Source organism: Spinacia oleracea, chromosome 5, assembly GCF_020520425.1.
Source record: "Spinacia oleracea cultivar Varoflay chromosome 5, BTI_SOV_V1, whole genome shotgun sequence".
Classification (NCBI taxonomy): domain Eukaryota; kingdom Viridiplantae; phylum Streptophyta; class Magnoliopsida; order Caryophyllales; family Amaranthaceae; genus Spinacia; species Spinacia oleracea.
This window is the reverse complement of record NC_079491.1, coordinates 122,691,853-122,713,961: the sequence shown is the minus strand read 5'-3', so window position 1 is coordinate 122,713,961 and position 22,109 is coordinate 122,691,853. Positions and strand designations below refer to the sequence as shown.

Sequence of the window (22,109 nt, the reverse complement as noted above, 5' to 3'; positions counted from 1 at the left end):
TAGTCTAGAGTGCTTGAATCGGCTGCAACATGATCCCTCAAAAATTGAGAAAATCCACTATCCCATTATAGGCTTCGGAGGTAGTGTCATCCACCCAGTCGGCATAATTACCCTTCCTCTGAGGATGGGAAATAAAAAGGAATCTCGGCAAATGGATGTCCGTTTTCTCATAGTGAAAGATCTGACGGCATATAACATCATCTTGGGGCGTCCCACGTTGAACAGGGCAAAGGCTGTCATTGTGACTCATCTGATGCTTCTTAAGATCATTTGTGACGATGGGAGCGTCAGCACTATACATGGTGACCAGCAACAAGCTAGAGATTGCTACCTAACCACCTTGAGTCCAGAAGCATGGGGGACGGGTGAAGAGAAAGGAACGTCGAGCAACAAACGAAAATGTGGCGACACGCAACCCAAGGTCGTCAAAGAAACATTAACTATCTCAGCAGGGCACATGGAAGAGAGACGCCCAGAGCCTGTTGGGGCCCATTTCAATGTGGTTTTAAACACAGACAAACCTGACAGAGTAGTGCCCATCGGGATTTCTCCTGACGACCCGCTGGCGGCAGAATTGGTCCACCTTTTGAGAGAATTTGAAGATATCTTTGCTTTCACGGTGGACGAAATGCCGAGTATTGACCCTGCTGTGGCCGTCCATAAGCTGAATGTGGACCCAAACTTTAAACCGGTTCGTCAGAAGAAAAGGAACCATGGGGAAGATAGAAATCAGGCGGCAGCCGCGGAAATACAGAAGTTGATGGAGGCTGGGTTCGTCAGGCCTAGTCAGTACCCCGACTGGGTTGCTAATGTGGTCCTCGTCAAAAAACCTAATGGTACCTGGAGAATGTGTGTTGATTACACCAACCTCAATAGGGCATGTCCAAAGGACAGTTTCCCATTGCCCAAGATTGACCGGCTCGTCGACTCTACAGCGGGGCATGCCATGATGAGCTTTATGGATGCCTACTCAGGGTTTCACCAGATTCCGTTGTGGCCTGACGACCAGGAGAAAACGTCATTTGTTACTGAACAAGGCCTTTACTGCTACAAGGTGATGCCGTTTGGGTTAAAAAATGCACCGGCCACTTTTCAGCGTCTTATTAACACTGTGTTCATTAAGCAGCTCGGCAGGAATATTGAAGCTTACATTGACGATATGATCGTAAAAAGTAAGCTGAGGGCGGCGCATATAACTGATCTCAGAGAGACATTTGAGACTATTCGAGCTTACAACATGAGGTTGAATCCTAAGAAGTGTGTGTTCGGGGTGACGGCAGGCAAATTCTTAGGTTTCTTGATTGATGAAAGAGGAATTGAAGCCAACCCAGACAAAATCCAGGCAGTAATTGATATGAGCTCACCAAAGACAGTGAAGGAGGTCCAGCGGCTCACAGGTTGCTTGGCCGCCCTGGGCAGATTCCTTTCCAGGGCTGGAGACAAGTGCCACTACTTTTTTAGGTCTGTCAGAAAGAAGGCCAAGTTTGAATGGTCGGACGAGGCCGAGGCGGCTTTGGTCAGATTAAAGGAGCACTTACACACCTTGCCTCGTCTTGTTAGTCCCTTGCTAGGAGAGACTTTGTACATGTATCTCGCCGTGTCCGAGCACTCGTTGAGTGCCGTTCTACTGACAGAGAGGGAGGGAATACAGATGCCGGTATACTTTGTCAGTCATGTTCTTCAAAATGCTGAAGTTAGATATCCTACAGTGGAAAAGTTTGGCTTAGCTCTGTTCATGGCCAGCAAAAAGCTCCGTCCTTATTTCTTAGCTCACAAAATAGTGATCTACACCGATCAGCCGCTCAAACTGCCCTTCACAAAGCTGGAGGCGTCAGGACGAATGCTGAATTGGGCAATAGAGCTGAACGCCTTTGATATCACCTATGAGCCGAGGAAAGCTGTCAAGGGGCAGGCATGTGCCGACTTCATTGTTGAAATGACGAGGCCAGACTTTGCCAAGAATACAAGCACAGTGTGGACAGTGTATGTAGACGGCTCATCCACACAGAATGGATGTGGAGCAGGGATAATCTGTCACTCCCCAGAAGGAGATACTTTTGAATATGCTATGCGATTTAACTTCCAGGCGTCAAATAATGAAGCCGAATATGAAGCCCTGCTTTGTGGCATTAAAATGTGTAAGGCGGCAGGCGCCGAGGAGATTGTAGCACTATCTGACTCCCAACTGGTTGTGAGCCAAGTTAATGGGACCTACGAAGCTAGGGATCCGACTATGGTCAAATACATGCAGGCCGTCCATCAGGAAGTAGAACCCCTGAAAAGTTTTGAAGTAAGGCAAGTCCCTCGCTCGGAAAATAACCAAGCTGATGCCCTGTCAAAGTTGGCAAGTTCCGCGTCTTGTGATACCCCTCGGCACGTGTTCTGGGAGGTAAAAGAGCACAAAAGTGTTGAGCAAATGGAAGTGGAAACTCTTGACAGAACGTCCACATGGATGGATGACATAGTAAACTTCAAAATGAATGGAGTCTTGCCCGAAGACTCAAGGGAAGCGGCAAAACTTCAAAAGAAATGTTCTTGGTTTGAAATGTGGAACGGCACCCTCTACAAAAAGGCCTACTCCCGTCCTTTGTTAAGATGTGTAACACCTGAGAAGGGGCAGGAAATTTTAGAAGACCTTCATCAGGGGTTGTGCAACTCGCATATTGGTGGAAGGGCTTTGGCTGAAAAGGCACTTCGAACCGGCTATTACTGGCCGACCCTTAAGGAGGACGCAATCTCACTGGTCAAGAAGTGTGACAAATGTCAGCGCTTTTCTCACCTAATACATCAACCGGCACGAGTTCTGACGCCCATTATAAGCCCAATTCCATTTGCTAAATGGGGGATGGATCTCCTAGGCCCATTCACGACCGCACCAGGAGGAAGGCGTTATGTCATCGTTGCCGTAGATTACTTCACCAAATGGGTGGAGGCAGAAGCGCTCAAAAACATAAAAACTGCTGATGTGAGAGCATTCATTTGGAAGAACATCATGACTCGCTTTGGGATTCCACAGGCTATCGTCTTCGATAATGGGCCCCAGTTTGAGACGCCTAAGCTGAAAGAGTGGCTGGCAGATCACGGTATACACACCTGTTTTGCATCAGTCGGACGACCCCAAGCCAATGGTCAGGTTGAGGCGTTCAACAAAATTATCTCTGAAGGAATTAAAAAGAAGCTTGACGAAGCCAAAGGTCTATGGGCTGATGAGCTGCCAAATGTCTTATGGTCCATCCGCACCACGGCTAAGAATTCAACCGGTGAAACACCCTTCTTGCTAGCCTATGGCGCCGAGGCTGTCCTACCCATAGAAATGTGTGAGCCAACGTTGAGAGTCATGCTGTATGACGAAAATGCTAACTGGGAGACAATGAAAGCAGCCTTGGACTTTCTGCCCGAGGTTAGAGGAAATGCAGCGCTCAGACAACAGCTGTACAAGATAAGGATGGCAAGAGAATACAACAAGAGAGTCTCTAATAGAGTGCTCAAAGTGGGAGATTTTGTCCTCAGAAAAATGGAGTCCACAGGACGAGCAAATGAACAAGGTAAGCTGACGCCCACTTGGGAGGGACCTTACGAGATCTATGATGAAGTTAGAGATGGAACCTACCGCATTCAAGACATGCAAGGCCGCCCTATTTCACGCACTTGGAATGCCGACAACCTCAAGAAATATTTCTTCTAGATATGTGCTAAGCCTTGTCTTACTTACCACGATCCATTGCCCAAGGGGCGGCCTCTAATGGTCATAGTAGGGTAGTAATTACTTTTGTAACCGGCTAAATTCGCCTTGCAAAGTTATAAATAATACTACTCTATTTGTCTCGTAATATTTATTGTTCGCACAATGAATATAAACATATACACTCCAATGCATAACCAAAGCCTAATTGTATGACGGCCTGAGAAGTGGCCCAGATTAGCAAAAACTCAGCAAGACTAATTGTTTGAAGCCTAAGAAGTGGCCCAGATTAGCACCAAGTTGTAGGCTGATCACCTATCCAACTCCCCTCCTAATATAAGCAAGCCGCTGGCCGACCAGTACAGCATAATACGTGCCAGCGGCATGAACAACTTTGAAACATAGGTTGTTCGCTCAAAAGCCCATCGGCATGAACAACTTTGACACATAGGTTGTTCGCTCAAAAGCCCAGCGGCAGGAACAAACTTTGAAACATAGGTTGTTCGCTCAAAAGCCCAGCGGCATGAACAAACTTTGAAACATAGGGTGTTTGCTAAAAAGCGCGGCGGCACGCATGTTTGGCCGGCCAGTCCATTTGACGAGCCTGTCTAGCGGCAATCATATCTATTGATTGACTTGCGTCAATCAATATCATTATAGACACGCTCGCCAAAGAAAGTGACGACCAAAGTAGGGCCTAGCGCATGCTCAGTTGCCAGCGGCACCAACCACTTGGAAACAAAGGTTGTCCGCTCAAAAGTTCAGCGGCACGATTAACTTCGAAACAAAGGTTGCTTGCTAAAAAGCGCGGCGGCACGAATGTTTGGCCGGCCAGTCCATTTGACGAGCATGTCTAGCGGCAATCATACCTATTGATTGACTTGCGTCAATCAATATCGTTATAGACACGCTCGCCAAAGAAAGTGACGACCAAAGTAGGGCCTAGCGCATGCCCAGTTGCCAGCGGCACCAACCACTTGGAAACAAAGGTTGTCCGCTCAAAAGTTCAGCGGCACGAACGTTTGGCTGTACAGTCCATTTGACGAGCATGTCTAGCGGCAATCATACCTGTTGATTGACTTGCGCCAATCAATATCGTTATAGACACGCTCGCCAAAGAAAGTGACGACCAAAGTAGGGCCTAGCGCCTACTCAGTTGCCTGCGGCATTAACGTGCTTAGTGTACACTCGGATGCACCTTGGCAACCATACCTATTGATTAAGCCTATTAAGCCTATTGATTAAGGAATAATCAAATTATGAAGAGCAAGTAAATGCGAGAAAGGAGAAACATCAAAAAAAAACCTATTTACTTATAAAACAACGCCCGTAGAAAGGCGTGTGAAAGTAGCTCAGAATTCCTGACCAGGAAAAAGAAAGAGAATTGTTGTGTGCTCAGCAGGCACAATGATACAGACGCCATCAGCGCCAAAACTTTACAACATAATTGTTTTTGCCCTTAGGCACGGGAACGCTTGAATAAAATTTTAAAAAAATAGGAAAGGAAGCAAATCAGGGGGCGGCCGCATCGTCCTCGTCATCAGATGATACAAACTCTGGGGGCGGCTGACCAAGACGTTCAGCAGCCAACACAGCGGCACTGTGCTCCATTCGCCGCTGGAACCACCCAAGATCATACTCTGACATGTGGCTCTCCCAGGCGTGCTTAACAGCGTCCTTGGTCGCTTGTTCCCCCTGATCATAGGATTCCAGAAGACGCTCACGCAAGGTGCGAACTTGCGATCTGGCCGTCTCTAGCTCCCCACGAAGATGCTCGGCTTCCTCAGCCGCCTCTTTGACCTGAGGGTACTCCCGCAACTGGTCCTGAAGCGCCCGTATTTCCGCCGCCGCTGTCTTGGCCTCCTCGACCATTGCCACCATGTCCTTGTCCTGCGCCAAGATCTTCTTAAGCAGCTCGGCCTTGTCAGATCTCAACGCAGCCACCTCCTTCGCTTGAAGGTCTATGGTCGTCTGCATCTGCAGGCGGACCTCTTCAATGGACTTGAACGCATAGTCACCATGGTGGGTGGACTCAGCCACCTGAGCTTTGAGCTCCTCAGCAGTGCGGGTCTTCCAGCTCTTGCAGAATTCCATGCGGCAGAACAACTGCAGAAGAAGCTACATATTAGTAAATGACTCTAAAAGGGAAGACAAGTACAAGCAAGTTGGAAATAGACTTACGTCGAGAAGAGTGGCCTGGATCGCACCAAACTGGGCGTCAGTCTTGCGGCCAGGAAGAGAAGCAACATACTCTGCGGGGACGGCCTTAAAAACCTTGCGACATATAGCCGCCCTATCCTTTGACGAATAGTGGGGAGTAGCAGGTACGTTCTCATCCTCGGCAGCAGCTGCATCCTTCCCTTTGTCTTTGGCTATAGGAAAAACAACGGCCTTAGGATGACGCGGAGAGTAAGAAGAACTGCCAGAGGAGGCTCGATACGTCTGAACGACGTTCGAATAATACTTACCGCCCGAAGACCTAGCTCGGCGGGCCACCTCCGCCGGTATCTGAGAGCGGACGTCGGCCGGGATTCCCGAAAGAGGGTCCTCCACCAAGTCCACCACCAGAGACGGCTTGTCCACGCCCATCTCTTCGTCATCAGGGCATCCCCCCTCAGCAACCTTCGACTCGTCTTTCTTCACGAGACGGCGAGGTAGGGGTTTTGGCTTCTTGAAGGTACTCGGAGTCTCCGAGCCAGCCGGCACAGCTCTCTTCTTCAGCTGGGACAGAGTCGTCCCCTTCTTCTTCCCTGACGCCCTAGCCGCGTCTTTAGCTTGCTAAAAAAGAAAAAGGAGAGTCAAATATTAGGCCTCGTCATCTATCGCAAGTCACTCACAAGATAGTGGCTCGTCATTAAAAAGGACGCCCGTCTAAAAAATGACGAGGCGTACCTTATCAATCACAAGTCACTCAATAAATAGTGGCTCGTCATTAAAAAGGACGCCCGCCTAAAAAATGACGAGGCGTACCTTATCAATCACAAGTCACTCAATAAATAGTGGCTCGTCATTAAAAAGGATGCCCGTCTTAAAAATGACGAGGCGTACCTTATCAATCACAAGTCACTCACAAGATGGTGGCTCGTCATTAAAAAGGACGCCCGCCTTAAAAATGACGAGGCGTACCTTATCAATCACAAGTCACTCGATAAATAGTGGCTCGTCATTAAAAAGGACGCCCGTCTTAAAAATGACGAGGCGTACCTTATCAATCACAAGTCACTCACAAGATAGTGGCTCGTCATTAAAAAGGACGCCCGTCTTAAAAATGACGAGGCGTACCTTATCAATCACAAGTCACTCACAAGATGGTGGCTCGTCATTAAAAAGGACGCCCGCCTTAAAAATGACGAGGCGTACCTTATCAATCACAAGTCACTCGATAAATAGTGGCTCGTCATTAAAAAGGACGCCCGTCTTAAAAATGACGAGGCGTACCTTATCAATCACAAGTCACTCACAAGATAGTGGCTCGTCATTAAAAAGGACGCCCGTCTTAAAAATGACGAGGCGTACCTTATCAATCACAAGTCACTCACAAGATAGTGGCTCGTCATTAAAAAGGACGCCCGTCTTAAAAATGACGAGGCGTACCTTATCAAGTGCAAGTCAATCGCAGAAAAGTGGCTCGTCATTAAAAAGGACGCCCGTCTCAAAAATGACGAGGCGTACCCTATCAATCACGAGTCACTTGAAAAAACACTAACTAAGGGGCCCATCAATAAAAAGTGACGAGGCCTACCTTAGCAAACACGAGTCAGATATCAGGATATCGGCTCGTCGCTAAAAAGTCGTCCACTGTAGACGCTGGACGGGAGAAGTTTAACTTGCAAAAAACAACAACCTAAGAGAATACTCACCTTCTCCTCCAATTCGGCCTTGGCTTTCTGCATCTTGGCCTCATAGATGTCCGCCATCCAATCGGTCATATCGCCCTTCCCAATATCCGCCGCCGATAACTTGCTCATTCCTTCCTCTGTGAACAAAAGAAATCCAAAGTTAGAAAAAATGAATTGACCAACGCGGAACGGCACATAAATTGGCATACAACCTCGAGTCATGGAATATCCTAAGCCTACGGCCGCTAGAAAGGCCTCGTTCCGAAACTGGCTAATGTGCGGCAACCACTCGGCCGGCACATGGAAACTCTTATCCACTGTTAAGTGGTAAGTGTTGGCCCTGAACAGGACCATTATCTGATCCCACTCTTCGGCAGTAAGGGGGGGGAGGGGCTCGTCACGATCCATGAAGTTGGCGTCACAGTTCCAACGGCTCATTCTCTCATACATCTCCTGGTCGTCAGTGTAAAACACGACCCACCTCTTCCTCCACATATGCCACTTGCTGAGCTTGCCGACCACTGTCTGGTAGGTACCACGGCTGCTCAGATTAAACCACCCTTTGGCAGCACTGGGGGAACGAGAGAGGGAGACCAGATGCAGAAAGGCGTTGAAGGACGGCTCCACGTCGTTCAGTGCACATTTGGCAATGTAGCCAAAGATATCCGCCCATGAGTTGGGGGTCAGCTGGGCCACCCCAATATTGAAACCATCTAACACCTCCACAACGAAGGGGTGTGGAGGGAATCTCATGCCGAGTTTGATTGACGCGGCATACACAGGGAATTCTCCCTCGGCAAGCAGGCTGACGGTCGTGTCCAGACCGGCCGGCACGCGCATTTGGTACCCTTCCCCCACGCAGAGGTCATCCCTCATCTTGGCTCCGTGCCTGTCTAGCCACCGCATCCAGCCCACGTCTGGGTGAATCTCTGACGGAAGCAATTGGGCCTCCTCCCGTCCTCTGGGCCTAATAAGCTGGGGAGCAGCTTCTTGTTCCTCGACGGCCGATGACAATGGAGCGACGCTTGGCTCCCCCACTGCCTGGCTCGCTGTACCCTCCGACGAGCTTGCCGCCTGCTCCCCCGCCTCGACGTACTCGTCGATCTCTTGAAAGAGTTCGGCAAATTCTTCGTCGACTGCCGAGGCGGTGGAAGAATATCTCTCCCTAGGAGGTGTCGATGCTTCTTCCCGCAAGCGCAGGCGCGTCGGATCTGCCGTTTGCTTGGTTCTAGCCATGCCTTCTGCATAGTGAACGAAGCACGGCTTAGGGATGACCAACAATGAAGAAAAAGACGCGATTGGACGTCCGCCCCGACAAAAGATGAACGGCGGAAAAATCTTAAATAAAACCTTTAAACCCTTACCTAGTACTAAGAGGTCGGCCGCTAACAAAGAGAAAAATGACAAGAGGATAACAAAAATGGCGAAAACTAACCTTGAAAGATCTGCGAAGTACTTGGTGAAGAACAGGATGAGTATCGCGAAGAACGGGATGAATTTCACGAAGAACAGGATGAGTGTGACGAGGAAAAGGATTAGTCTCGTGGTGGCCGGAAATCGCCTGATGGTGGTAGGAACACGCCGGAAATCGCCTATGAAAGCTCTGTGAAAATGAAATGTAAAAAATGAAATTTACCCCCCTCACCTCTATATATAGGGAGGGGCAAAATGGAGAAAGGTGACACGTGTCACCATCTCAACACCTGACCCAAAGATGAAGATGCAAAACAAGAGTCAAGAAGCGATACCCGGAATGTGTTTCCAGAAATGCCCTTCTTGAGGGGCAAATGTTGTGGGCAAAATTACCGTGCCTTCGTGTACCAATGAGGACGTGACACATGGCACGTATTGCGCCCCCAAGCAGAAATCATACGAAGTCTACTCCGAGGCATGAGTATTAATCTAGGTATCTACAATGTATGTATTTAAGTGTGTATAAATGTATGTATAAAACCTATACCTGGAAAGGGGCTTAATTAGTATGTATCCCAAGTGAATAACTAAGCACAATAGGCCCAAACAGCCCACTATTGCCAAAAGAGACCAGAGAATTGTAAGGAGAAAGGACACGTGTCCTCCTCCCATTCCCCAGCCAATCATGTAAGGGGAATATTAGGTCATTCCCCCTAAAACCTAGTACTATAAATATTCCCACTTCCCTAGAAAAAGGGGTCACAATCAATACATTCTAGAGCAATTGCTGCTCTGCCTTCTCTCTACTTTCTCTCTCTATAAAAATACAATCTTGTTTAATCTGTAAAAGTTACCAAGAAACCTCCCAGGTATCTCACCGGAAAAACCCCACAACAACACTCATTTTTCCTTGCCTCAATTCGGCAATTTTACGATAAGTTGTTATTCTATGAGTTGTTGGCACATACCTTTTACGTAGCTTACGTTTCAAAGACTCCCAAGAGGTAATTTTCTCCTTCCCTTCACGTATTCTCTTGGATTTCAGTCCCTCGAACCACAATGAAGCCCCTCGTCCTAGCTTCAATATGGCATATTTGCAACGCTTCTCATCATCAATGTCCTTGAAATCGAACATTCTCTCTATTTTGCGCTCCCACTCCAAATAGGCTTCCGGATCTGTTCCACCAACAAATTCAGGAAGTTCGGTGACTTTGAATTCATCCATAGCCCGTAGATCACGCCTAGGAGGCCTACGATACCTCCCATCTCTAACGTTCTTCAAGGCTTCTTGGAGATGCTGTAGAAAGTCAGGATCATCAAAATCCATATTTCAGTTTGTAAGAATTACGAACAGCAGCTCTTTTTTTTTTTCTTTCTTTCTTTTTTTTTTTTTTTTTTTGGGCGGATCACACGAACAGCAGCTCTGATACCACTAATGATACGAGTTTAAAAACTCGTTGTATAAACAAGGATAGTTGATTAACAAGCTAGACCTTTAACTCGTTGATCGTGAATGCAAGACAAGACCTATTGACTCACAATCAGTTCTTTGAATAGGAAACGCGTCCAAAACAAAGAAAAAGGCTAAATTATAAACTATAATTCGAAATGTAACAAACAAGTGTTTTAATCATCCAGTTGGTTGTTTATTCCAATCAAGAAGCTGGCTATAAATAGCCAAAAACCAACAGCTACAAGAGCTTTAAACGGCTAATTAAGAGCCATTTAAGAGCCTTTAAAACTGGCAGTTACAAGCTCTAAAGCCTCCTAATTCAGTCACTAAATTGGAGGTTACAAAGGCTTAAAACTCTCCTTACAAACAGCAATAATCAAAGCTAAGTAATGACTGAATTTAAATTGGGGATTTAAACAAATATCCCTTTATTAAACCGACTTTAACCAAAACAATTAAAAATAATAAGTGCGTACAATCTGTTTAAACAAGCGGACCAATGTGATTAAACGGACCAGTTTGATTAACGTACCACCTTGATAATAAGGACCATATAACGAGCTCACTCAATCCAAGTCACCATGCACACAAAATGAGCCATTGAACCCAAATCAGTTTTGGTTCCAATTGCTAGTATAAGACTATCACTTTCATCCATAACCGTATCAAATCCTCTAAGTCAAATGGTTCTAGAATTCCTTCCTTTTGAAGTCTTTCTATGCGCTTCATGTTAATATGGCCTAATCGACAATGCCACAGATAGGTGAGATCTGAATCATTCTTTTTGGCCTTTTTGGTATTTATGTTATAAACTTGTTTGTCGTGATCTAATAAATAAAGTCCATTGACTAATCTAGCAGATCCATAAAACATCTCTTTAAAATAAAACGAGCAACTATTGTCTTTTATTAAAAAGGAAAATCCCTTAGCATCTAAGCAAGAAACAGAAATGATGTTTTTAGTAAGACTTGGAACATGGAAATATTCTTCCAGTTCCAAAACTAGCCCAGAGGGCAACAACAAATAATAAGTTCCTACAGCTAATGCAGCAATCCGTGCTCCATTTCCCACTCGTAGGTCGACTTCACCCTTGCTTAACCTTCTACTTCTTCTTAGTCCCTGCGAATTGGAACATAAGTGTGAGCCACAACCTGTATCCAATACCCAAGAAGTTGAATTAGCAAGTATACAGTCTATAACGAAAATACCTGAAGATGGAACGACCGTTCCGTTCTTCTGATCTTCCTTAAGCTTTGGACATTCTCTCTTGTAATGGCCAATTCCATCACAATAAAGACAGCTTCATATGGACTTATCCTACTTTTTCTTCTTTCTTGACTCAGCATTGCCCTTGGACTTTCCACCTTTCTTGAAGGGTCTCCCTTTAGCCTTGAGTAAATCCTTGGCTTCACAGTTGAGTATTATCTCAGCCTTTTGGACCAGGTGAACAAACTCTGCGACTGTTTCCTTTCTTGGTTCACTTATGTATAGTTGCTTAAAGCGACCAAACCCACTGTGGAGTGAATTGAGCAAGATAGAGACTGCCATCCTTTCACTTATTGGTGTTCCTAGTAGACTTAGGAGATCAAAGTATGAAAGCATAAGGTCTACATGGTGTAGGAAATGAGACTGTAAAATCCGAAAATGTTAATAAAATGTGGGCCGAATATTTGATGTAAATAAAGCTGTGACGTGTTACGAAACACTGTCTTAGAAGCAAAATTCGCCCCGACTATGGTGCAATCGGAAAAGGCGTTGCCCCCCAAGATTTTACACAGCGTCTCTCCAAAATGTGCACTCAACTAAGGAGAAACATGGAACTCACAATAATGCTCAGAATAGGAGTAGAGAGAGTTTGATTTTCGGTGTGCTTTCAAAACTGATCCCCAAACAGATTATAAAGCCACTAAGATTTTGTAACCGAAAATTAACATTTAATTGGGTAATTAAAACACCTGTAACCGCTGATCAGAATTGATCATGTAATAAAACTTTTGATAACTGAAAATCAGAATTGATTTGAGTAATTAAAACGGAAGCGAAAATCAAGGGACGTAATAAATACGACCGTTACGATTGTGGAGTGAGCTACGTAACTGACCGGCCTCATAAAGACTGGACCGTCAGCTACGACTTGGCCCAAAAAGGAGGCCCCACCACACCGCGCACGTGCCACGAACACGAACCGAACCGGCCGGACGGGCGGCGGCGGCGCGCGTGGGGATTCCCCCTTCTAGCCCACAACACTTGGGGAAGTACTTCAAAGTATAAACATTACTTCCCTATATTTAAACAAAGGGAAAAGCTTGTTTTCTTTCCATGTGGGACAAAGTCATTTTCTTTAAATACTCCACTTGAAAAGCCTCCTTTTCATTTCTACCAATGTGGGATATTTTCACAATATGGTAATACTCTTTCTTTGCATTATTTCCAACAATCCCCCACAAATGCAAAGACCCATTTGAAAAACAAGAAAAAGAATTCTGAGCATTTTTATGGAAGGTTTGATACTTAAATGTTGGTGTCTTTCGATTGAACCAACACATAGTGAAGATTAGGCAATCCCTTTATTGAGAAAGTGAACAAATCTGGAACTATCCCAACCAAGAAATAAAACCCAATAACACATACCATACCTTAGATTATTATGAGTTCCGCGATAGACAATCAACAACGGCCATTATACTTGGGATGCTTATGAGTGCTCTAGAAAAACTAGCCCAAGTTTTTCATAGAAGGTGGCCAAACCTTCACACTCAAGTAGGTGATTTCATCAAGTCTATCACATAGACCACCCATATCCTGGGATATGAAATCATTAAGAGCTATTGCTCAACCTCTCAATACACATACGGTGAACTCACCAAGTCCTTCTCATTAGGACCACCCAGATTCTGGGATATGAGTTTCATTGAAAGCTACAAAGCTTAACCTTATGATAAATATGTACAAGTCATAGGAATGGGAAGTGTACAAGAATGAGTCTTTCCATGGCTTCGTTAGACCACAAGAAACCTTGTGTGAACAAGGTCGGGTGTCCACCATGAATTTCTCAACTAACGGGCTTAAGCCCCATTCCCCTCGACGTATCAAGGACTAATCTTCTATTTAGTCCCTTGGTTAAAGGATCTGCTATATTCCTCTCAGATCTCACAAATTCCATAGTAATTACACCACTCTCTATTAGTGTTCTCACAGATTCATGCCTCACATGAATATGTCTCTTTTTGCCATTATAAGCGCTGTTTTTAGCAACACAAATAGCAGCTTGAGAATCACAATGTAGAGATACAGGTGGAGCAGGACGCCCCCACAATGGAATATCGGCCAATAAATTTCTCAACCACTCCGCCTCTTGCCCGGCCAAGTCCAATGCAATAAACTCGGACTCCATAGTTGACCGGGCAATACAAGTCTGTTTAGAAGACTTCCAAGAGATAGCTGCTCCACATAAAGTGAAAACATATCCACTAGTGGAACTTACCTCATCATTATCAGATACCCAGTTTGCATCACAATAACCTTCTAAAATAGCAGGAAATCCAACATAATGCAAACCCCAATCCATCGTGCCCCTAAGGTACTTTAACAACCTCCTAAGAGCATTCCAATGGTCTCTACCGGGGTTATGGGTATATCGACTAAGTCTACTAACTGCATAGGCTATGTCAGGCCGAGTGTAATTCATGAGAAACATTAAACTCCCAATTATTTTAGCATATTCAGATTGAGACACACTATTGCCCTTATTCTTTTTCAAGTGTATGCTAGAATCATAAGGAGTTTTAACTGGCACAACATCATAACTGTTAAATTTCTTTAACACTTTTTCCACATAGTGAGATTGAGACAAAGAGAAACCATTACTAGTTTGGTGACTTTAACACCCAAGATCACATCAGTTTCACCCATGTCTTTCATTTCAAATTGAGAGGATAGAAACCTTTTGGTTTCATTAATAGCATCAATATGTGTACCAAAAATCAACATGTCATCTACATATAAGCAGACAATAACACAATCAGAACCAAACATTTTTGAGTACACACAAGCATCAGCACGGTTCACAATAAATCCAAAACTTAAAATAGTTTTATGAAACTTTTCGTACCATTGTTTTGGAGCTTGTTTCAAACCATATAAAGACTTCTTTAACTTACAAACTTTATGTTCCTGTCCTGGAACTACAAAACCAGGAGGTTGAACCATATAAATTTCTTCTTCTAAGTCGCCATTCAAGAAAGCAGTTTTTACATCCATTTGATGCACAATTAACTTATAACTTGAAGCTAAAGCAAGTAAAGCACGAATAGTGGCGATCTTAGTTACTGGTGAGTAAGTATAAAAGAAATCAACACCAAATTTTTGTGTGAAACCTTTAATTACAAGTCTTGCTTTGTACCTGTCAACTGCACCATCAGTTTTTCTTTTCCTTTTAAAAATCCATTTACAACCAATGGCTTTACTACCTTTAGGTAATTCAACTAATTCCCAAGTATGATTAGACATAATGGATTCTATTTCACTATTAACCGCCTCTTTCCAAAAACTAGCATCAATTGAACTCATGGCCTCATCAAAGGTTTTAGGCTCATCATCAAACAAGTGAAGAAATACAACCAACTCATCTATTTCATCCACATTATTGAGTTCAGACAAAAACACAGTCAAAAAGTCAGGACCATAGCTAGTTTCAGTTCGACGCCTTTTACTTTTCCTAGGTTCTACAACATCAGTTTGAACAATAGGAGAAGATGAAGGTATAGAGGAAGAAGATGGAACAGAATTAGAAACATCATGTGAAGCATCATGGGAATTGTTATGTGAAACAACATTATTCTTTAAAGGGAAAATATGCTCAAAAAATTCAGCATCTCTAGATTCACACATTGACCTATCACTCAAACACATGAACCTATAAGCTGCACTATTTTCAGCATAACCAACAAACACTGCATCAAAAGTTTTTGGACCAATGTTTTCCCGTTTAAAGGAAGGTAAACCAACTTTAGCTAAACACCCCCACACTTTCAAGTATTTTAGGTTGGGTCCATGACCTTTCCATAATTCATAAGGGGTTTTGTCTAACTTCTTATGGGGTACTTTGTTCAACACATAATTAGCAGAAAGTACGGCCTCCCCCCACATGTTATCATGTAAGCCAGAACTAATCAACATTGCATTCATCATTTCCTTAAGGGTTCTATTTTTCCTTTCAGCAATGCCGTTTTGTTGGGGAGTATAGGGAGCACTAAATTCATGAATAATTCCATTTTGCTCACAAAGTTCCTTTAAAAAGGTTGTACCATACTCACCACCTCTATCAGACCTAAACCTTTTAATCTTACGGTCTAATTGATTTTCAACTTCTGCTTTATAAATTAGGAACTTTTGTTCCGCCTCATCTTTGGTCTTTAAAAGATACACTTTGGTATATCTAGAATGGTCATCTACAAAGGTGATATAATACCGTTTGCCGCCTCTGCTTTCGGTATTTTTAAAATCAGCTAAGTCCGAGTGAATTAATTCAAGCAATTCAGTTTGTCTAGAAGTAACTGGTTTAAAGTGAGTTCTAGAATGTTTAGCTTCAACACAAATTTCACACTTATTATGACCATTACTATTCAGATTAGGAATTAGAGACATTGTTTGCAAGCGTTTTAGAGAACCATAATTGACATGTCCTAGTCTACCATGCCAAAGGTCAACAGACTCAAGCAAGTAAGCAGAAGTAGAATTCTTATTCATAAATTCAACAACAGAAATAGTCTCCAAAATAAATAAACCACCAGACAAATATCCCTTCCCCACAAATTCCCCATTACGAGATAAAACAAGTTTATCACCCTCAAAAACAAGTTTCACCCCAGCTTTGTTAAGGAGAGCACCAGAAATTAAGTTCCTGCGAAGAGAAGGGACATACAGTACATTTTGCAAGGACAAAGATTTTCCAGAATTCAGCTTTAGGAGTATTTTTCCTTTGCCAAGCACCTCGGAACTGCTTGAATTTCCTATAAAGACTTGTTCACCTCCCGTAGCTTCTTTGAATTCTGCAAACAGTTCCTTGTCTGAACAAAAGTGCTTAGTTGCACCTGTATCAACAATCCATTCAGTTTTATTATCAACTAAATTAATTTCAGAAATTACAGCAGCAATAATTTCATTAGTATCTTCTGCAACATGAGCTTGATTCTTTGTTTGATCCGGTTTCTGGCCATTGCTTGTAACATCCTTACGGTTGTAGCATTGCCAAGCCTTATGGCCTGACTTACCACAAACATAACAACCACCAGATCCTTTCTCTGACTTCCCATTTTTCTTGAAGTCTCCACCTTTCTTGCCTTGAACACCAAGTTGTTTTGAATTCTGATTCTTCTTCTTGAAGTTTCCAGAATTCTTGTTTTGTTTATTAAACCTGTCAGATTTTGGGAAAGAAGATTCCACAATGTTAGCTTTAACAGAAAGTTCATAAGGAGAAGAATCCTTATCCTTCAACCGGTTGGCTTCTTCGATCTTCATGTGGCTGACCAATTCTTCAAGGGACATATCTTTCTTCTTGTGCTTGAGATGATTGCGGTAATTGGACCATGAATCAGGGAGCTTCTCGATCAGAACATTGGCTTGCAGCACTTCACACATCTTCATACCTTCTGCCAGAATGTCAGCAACCAGATTCTCGTACTCATGGACTTGATCCATGATTGGCTTGTCATCAACGATCTTGAACTGTAGCCACTTTCCCGTAGCATACTTCTTTTTTCCAGCATCATCTGTACCATATTTCTTTTCCAAGGTCTCCCAAACAGATTTAGCAGATTTGTTATTGATGAAAAGATCAAAAAGAGAGTTACCCATATGACTGAGAAGGTGACCTCTAACGAACTTGTTGTGCTTCTCATACTTGGCGATCTGTTCATCAACATTTGGTATGGCAGCATCAGATGTCTCGGTGAGAGGACGTTGAGGACAATCTTGAACCAGAACATAGTCAACCTCCAATTGTTCGAAAAAGATCAGTAATTTTTGTGCCCATCGTTTGTAATTGGTACCATCAAGAGGTTCCAATTTGGAGAGATCAGGAAGAGTTTTGATTAGAGAAGAATCCATAATCAGATTTCACAGTTGGAAAAAATTTTGCTTCTAAATTGTAGGAAATGAGACTGTAAAATCCGAAAATGTTAATAAAATGTGGGCCGAATATTTGATGTAAATAAAGCTGTGACGTGTTACGAAACACTGTCTTAGAAGCAAAATTCGCCCCGACTATGGTGCAATCGGAAAAGGCGTTGCCCCCCAAGATTTTACACAGCGTCTCTCCAAAATGTGCACTCAACTAAGGAGAAACATGGAACTCACAATAATGCTCAGAATAGGAGTAGAGAGAGTTTGATTTTCGGTGTGCTTTCAAAACTGATCCCCAAACAGATTATAAAGCCACTAAGATTTTGTAACCGAAAATTAACATTTAATTGGGTAATTAAAACACCTGTAACCGCTGATCAGAATTGATCATGTAATAAAACTTTTGATAACTGAAAATCAGAATTGATTTGAGTAATTAAAACGGAAGCGAAAATCAAGGGACGTAATAAATACGACCGTTACGATTGTGGAGTGAGCTACGTAACTGACCGGCCTCATAAAGACTGGACCGTCAGCTACGACTTGGCCCAAAAAGGAGGCCCCACCACACCGCGCACGTGCCACGAACACGAACCGAACCGGCCGGACGGGCGGCGGCGGCGCGCGTGGGGATTCCCCCTTCTAGCCCACAACACTTGGGGAAGTACTTCAAAGTATAAACATTACTTCCCTATATTTAAACAAAGGGAAAAGCTTGTTTTCTTTCCATGTGGGACAAAGTCATTTTCTTTAAATACTCCACTTGAAAAGCCTCCTTTTCATTTCTACCAATGTGGGATATTTTCACAATATGGTAATACTCTTTCTTTGCATTATTTCCAACACATGGAACCTTAGTGGAACACCAACCCTTTGTTTAGTGCGAAAGAGCTGAACATGTGTTTCTTGGACCTCCATCCTAAAACATCTGTTATGAGAACTAACCTTTAGGTCAGACATTGATTCAATCAACTCATGGACATTTAGGTCCCTGTCCTCCCTTGATGAGCATAAAAGGTTCGTAAGCTACAAACCTTCTAGCCCATTCATCAGGGATATTGTTCAGCATGAGACTCATAACCTTTTTGAGATCCGCATCCCAAGCAACATGTCTTTCAGGGGTCATGTCTCTGGCATAGTAGCTTGGCATGGGATGGAACAATACATACTCAAATCCATTGAGTCTCACTATTTCAATCAGCTTAGCTTCCCATTCATGAAAATTTGTTAGGTTCAGCTTGACCATAAGCTCAGAACCCATGATGATGTTTTGATTGTTGTTTGCCATAGTTAAAACTACAATTGAAAAAGAATAAACAAATAAATAACAATTCACAATTTCTCTTAATAAACTTAAATTCTAGCATACATGCATAATTTATAATTTATCAAGCATTTTATTCAAGTTATGTGTTCCGGCAGGTGTGAATAAAATGATTCCAAGACCCTTAAATCATTGAAGAATTAAGCACATTATGTATTTAGACTCAATTCTAAAATATTTTAGGTAAGCAAAGCCTTTGCTAATAGTTTAGAAACTACTCGTCTAAGAACTTATTAGGTAAACCTATCCCATTTTCCACGACATAAAAGGACTCCTTACTTATATCGTTGAGTTTCACCAAAACTAACATGTACTCACAATTATTTGTGTACCTTACCCCTTTAGGATCAATAAGTAACACCTCGCTATGGCGGAAAACTATTACTAAGATTGATGTAAAGGTTATCCAAGTAAGTGTTATTTTGGCATGGCACCTTTTAACTCAATTTTTAAAGTTTGGAACTTAAGGCTCTTACTATGTTGGTTAGATTTTAAGTGAACTAAAATCCTTAATCATGCAACATAATCAAGCCATAATATCATGCATAATTAAGACATATTTAAAGCAATAAATAACTTAAAGCATGCATAAAATATTAATGTGATCTAGTATGGCCCGACTTCATCTTGAAGCTTCAACTTCAAACTCCGTCTTGAAAATGGATTGTAAACTCCGTCTTGAATTTCACCATGGGAGGCGCCATTTTCTTCAAATAGGATAAGCTATAATTTAAACTAATTACAACTATTTGATGGTACGGAGACAATATTTAAATTAAAAACTTTGGTGCATTAGACCAATTTTACATTCAAATTAATGGTACGCATACCATATTTTCTATCCTATTTGGGCCATACTTGTCACTTTCCATAACCTGCAAAACAGTACATTTATAATATACCATTCACCCATTCATTTACCAATGAATGGCCCACATAGCTGGTTAGTAGAACATATTATGCATCACATAAATATTTGCAGCAATTAATCAAGACTTCCAATAATCTACAAATTATTCAATCCTTATTAATTCTAATCGAGTTGTTTTAACCTTAAAGGAATGTAGACCTTGTTGTGGGGTTTTTCCGGTGAGATACCTGGGAGGTTTCTTGGTAACTTTTACAGATTAAACAAGATTGTATTTTTATAGAGAGAGAAAGTAGAGAGAAGGCAGAGCAGTAATTGCTCTAGAATGTATTGATTGTGACCCTTTTTTCTAGGGAAGTGGGAATATTTATAGTACTAGGTTTTTGGGGGAATGACCTAATATTCCCCGTACATGATTGGCTGGGGAATGGGAGGAGGACACGTGTCCTTTCTCCTTACAATTCTCTGGCCTCTTTTGGCAATAGTGGGCTGTTTGGGCCTATTGTGCTTAGTCATTCACTTGGGGTACATACTAATTAAGCCCCTTTCCAGGTATAGGTTTTATACATACATTTATACACACTTAAATACATACACTGTAGATACCTAGATTAATACCCATGCCTCGGAGTAGACTTCGTATGATTTCTGCTTTAGGGGGCGCAATACGTGCCATGTGTCACATCCTCATTGGTACACGAAGGCACGGTAATTTTGCCCACAACATTTGCCCCTCAAGAAGGGCATTTCTGGAAACACATTCCGGGTATCGCTTCTTGACTCTTGTTTTGCATCTTCATCTTTGGGTCAGGTGTTGAGATGGTGACACGTGTCACCTTTCTCCATTTTGCCCCTCCCTATATATAGAGGTGAGGGGGGGTAAATTTCATTTTTTACATTTCATTTTCACAGAGCTTTCATAGGCGATTTCCGGCGTGTTCCTACCACCATCAGGCGATTTCCGGCCACCAGGAGACTCATCCTTTTCCTCGTCACACTCATCCCGTTCTTCGCGAAACTCATCTCGTTCTTCGCGAAACTCATCCTGTTCTTCACCAAGTACTTCGCAGATCTTTCAAGGTTAGTTTTCGCCTTTCTTGTTTTTGTTATCCTCTCGTCATTTTTCCCTTTGTTAGCGGCCGACCTCTTAGTACTAGGTAAGGGTTTAAAGGTTTTATTTAAGATTTTTCCGCCGTTCATCTTTTGTCGGGGCGGACGTCCAATCGCGTCTTTTTCTTCATTGTTGGTCACCCCTAAGCCGTGCTTCGTTCACTATGCAGAAGGCATGGCTAGAACCAAGCAAACGGCAGATCCGACGCGCCTGCGCTTGCGGGAAGAAGCATCGACACCTCCTAGGGAGAGATATTCTTCCACCGCCTCGGCAGTCGACGAAGAATTTGCCGAACTCTTTCAAGAGATCGACGAGTACGTCGAGGCGGGGGAGCAGGCGGCAAGCTCGTCGGAGGGTACAGCGAGCCAGGCAGTGGGGGAGCCAAGCGTCGCTCCATTGTCATCGGCCGCCGAGGAACAAGAAGCTGCTCCCCAGCTTATTAGGCCCAGAGGACGGGAGGAGGCCCAATTGCTTCCGTCAGAGATTCACCCAGACGTGGGCTGGATGCGGTGGCTAGACAGGCACGGAGCCAAGATGAGGGATGACCTCTGCGTGGGGGAAGGGTACCAAATGCGCGTGCCGGCCGGTCTGGACTCGACCGTCAGCCTGCTTGCCGAGGGAGAATTCCCTGTGTATGCCGCGTCAATCAAACTCGGCATGAGATTCCCTCCACACCCCTTCGTTGTGGAGGTGTTAGATGGTTTCAATATTGGGGTGGCCCAGCTGACCCCCAACTCATGGGCGGATATCTTTGGCTACATTGCCAAATGTGCATTGAACGACGTGGAGCCGTCCTTCAACGCCTTTCTGCATCTGGTCTCCCTCTCTCGTTCCCCCAGTGCCGCCAAAGGGTGGTTTAATCTGAGCAGCCGTGGTACCTACCAGACAGTGGTCGGCAAGCTCAGCAAGTGGCATATGTGGAGGAAGAGGTGGGTCGTGTTTTACACTGACGACCAGGAGATGTATGAGAGAATGAGCCGTTGGAACTGTGACGCCAACTTCATGGATCGTGACGAGCCCCTTCCCCCCCTTACTGCCGAAGAGTGGGATCAGATAATGGTCCTGTTCAGGGCCAACACTTACCACTTAACAGTGGATAAGAGTTTCCATGTGCCGGCCGAGTGGTTGCCGCACATTAGCCAGTTTCGGAACGAGGCCTTTCTAGCGGCCGTAGGCTTAGGATATTCCATGACTCGAGGTTGTATGCCAATTTATGTGCCGTTCTGCGTTGGTCTATTAATTTTTTCTAACTTTGGATTTCTTTTGTTCACAGAGGAAGGAATGAGCAAGCTATCGG

The 22,109-nt window shown here is 43.7% G+C and overlaps 1 protein-coding gene across 2 annotated transcripts; it reads right to left on the bottom strand.

Annotated features, from left to right (window-relative positions):
* Window positions 1-5,001: 5,001 nt before the first annotated feature.
* On the bottom strand, window positions 5,002-7,655 carry LOC130461119 (uncharacterized). 2 transcript variants are annotated; one of them, XM_056829065.1, is made up of 4 exons: window positions 7,543-7,655; window positions 6,151-6,460; window positions 5,864-6,054; window positions 5,003-5,788 (listed from the first exon to the last, which is right to left on the bottom strand). In XM_056829065.1, exons 1-4 carry the CDS (start codon window positions 7,648-7,650, stop codon window positions 5,195-5,197), a joined length of 1,203 nt encoding a protein of 400 aa, XP_056685043.1. In that variant the 5' UTR covers window positions 7,651-7,655; the 3' UTR covers window positions 5,003-5,194. The 2 variants fall into 2 exon arrangements, with proteins under 2 accessions (XP_056685042.1, XP_056685043.1); XM_056829064.1 differs by having other exon boundaries at window positions 5,002-5,788; window positions 5,864-6,460.
* Window positions 7,656-22,109: the final 14,454 nt, after the last annotated feature.

Excerpts from the sequence above, each read along its gene's own strand:
- LOC130461119 (XM_056829064.1), bottom strand. The coding sequence starts at position 7,650 with ATGAGCAAGTTATCGGCGGCGGATATTGGGAAGGGCGATATGACCGAT. Across the intron at positions 6,461-7,542 it reads AGGCCGAATTGGAGGAGAAG|CAAGCTAAAGACGCGGCTAG; the intron begins GTGAGTATTCTC and ends TTTCTTTTTTAG. Across the intron at positions 5,789-5,863 it reads TCCAGGCCACTCTTCTCGAC|TTGTTCTGCCGCATGGAATT; the intron begins GTAAGTCTATTT and ends CTTCTTCTGCAG.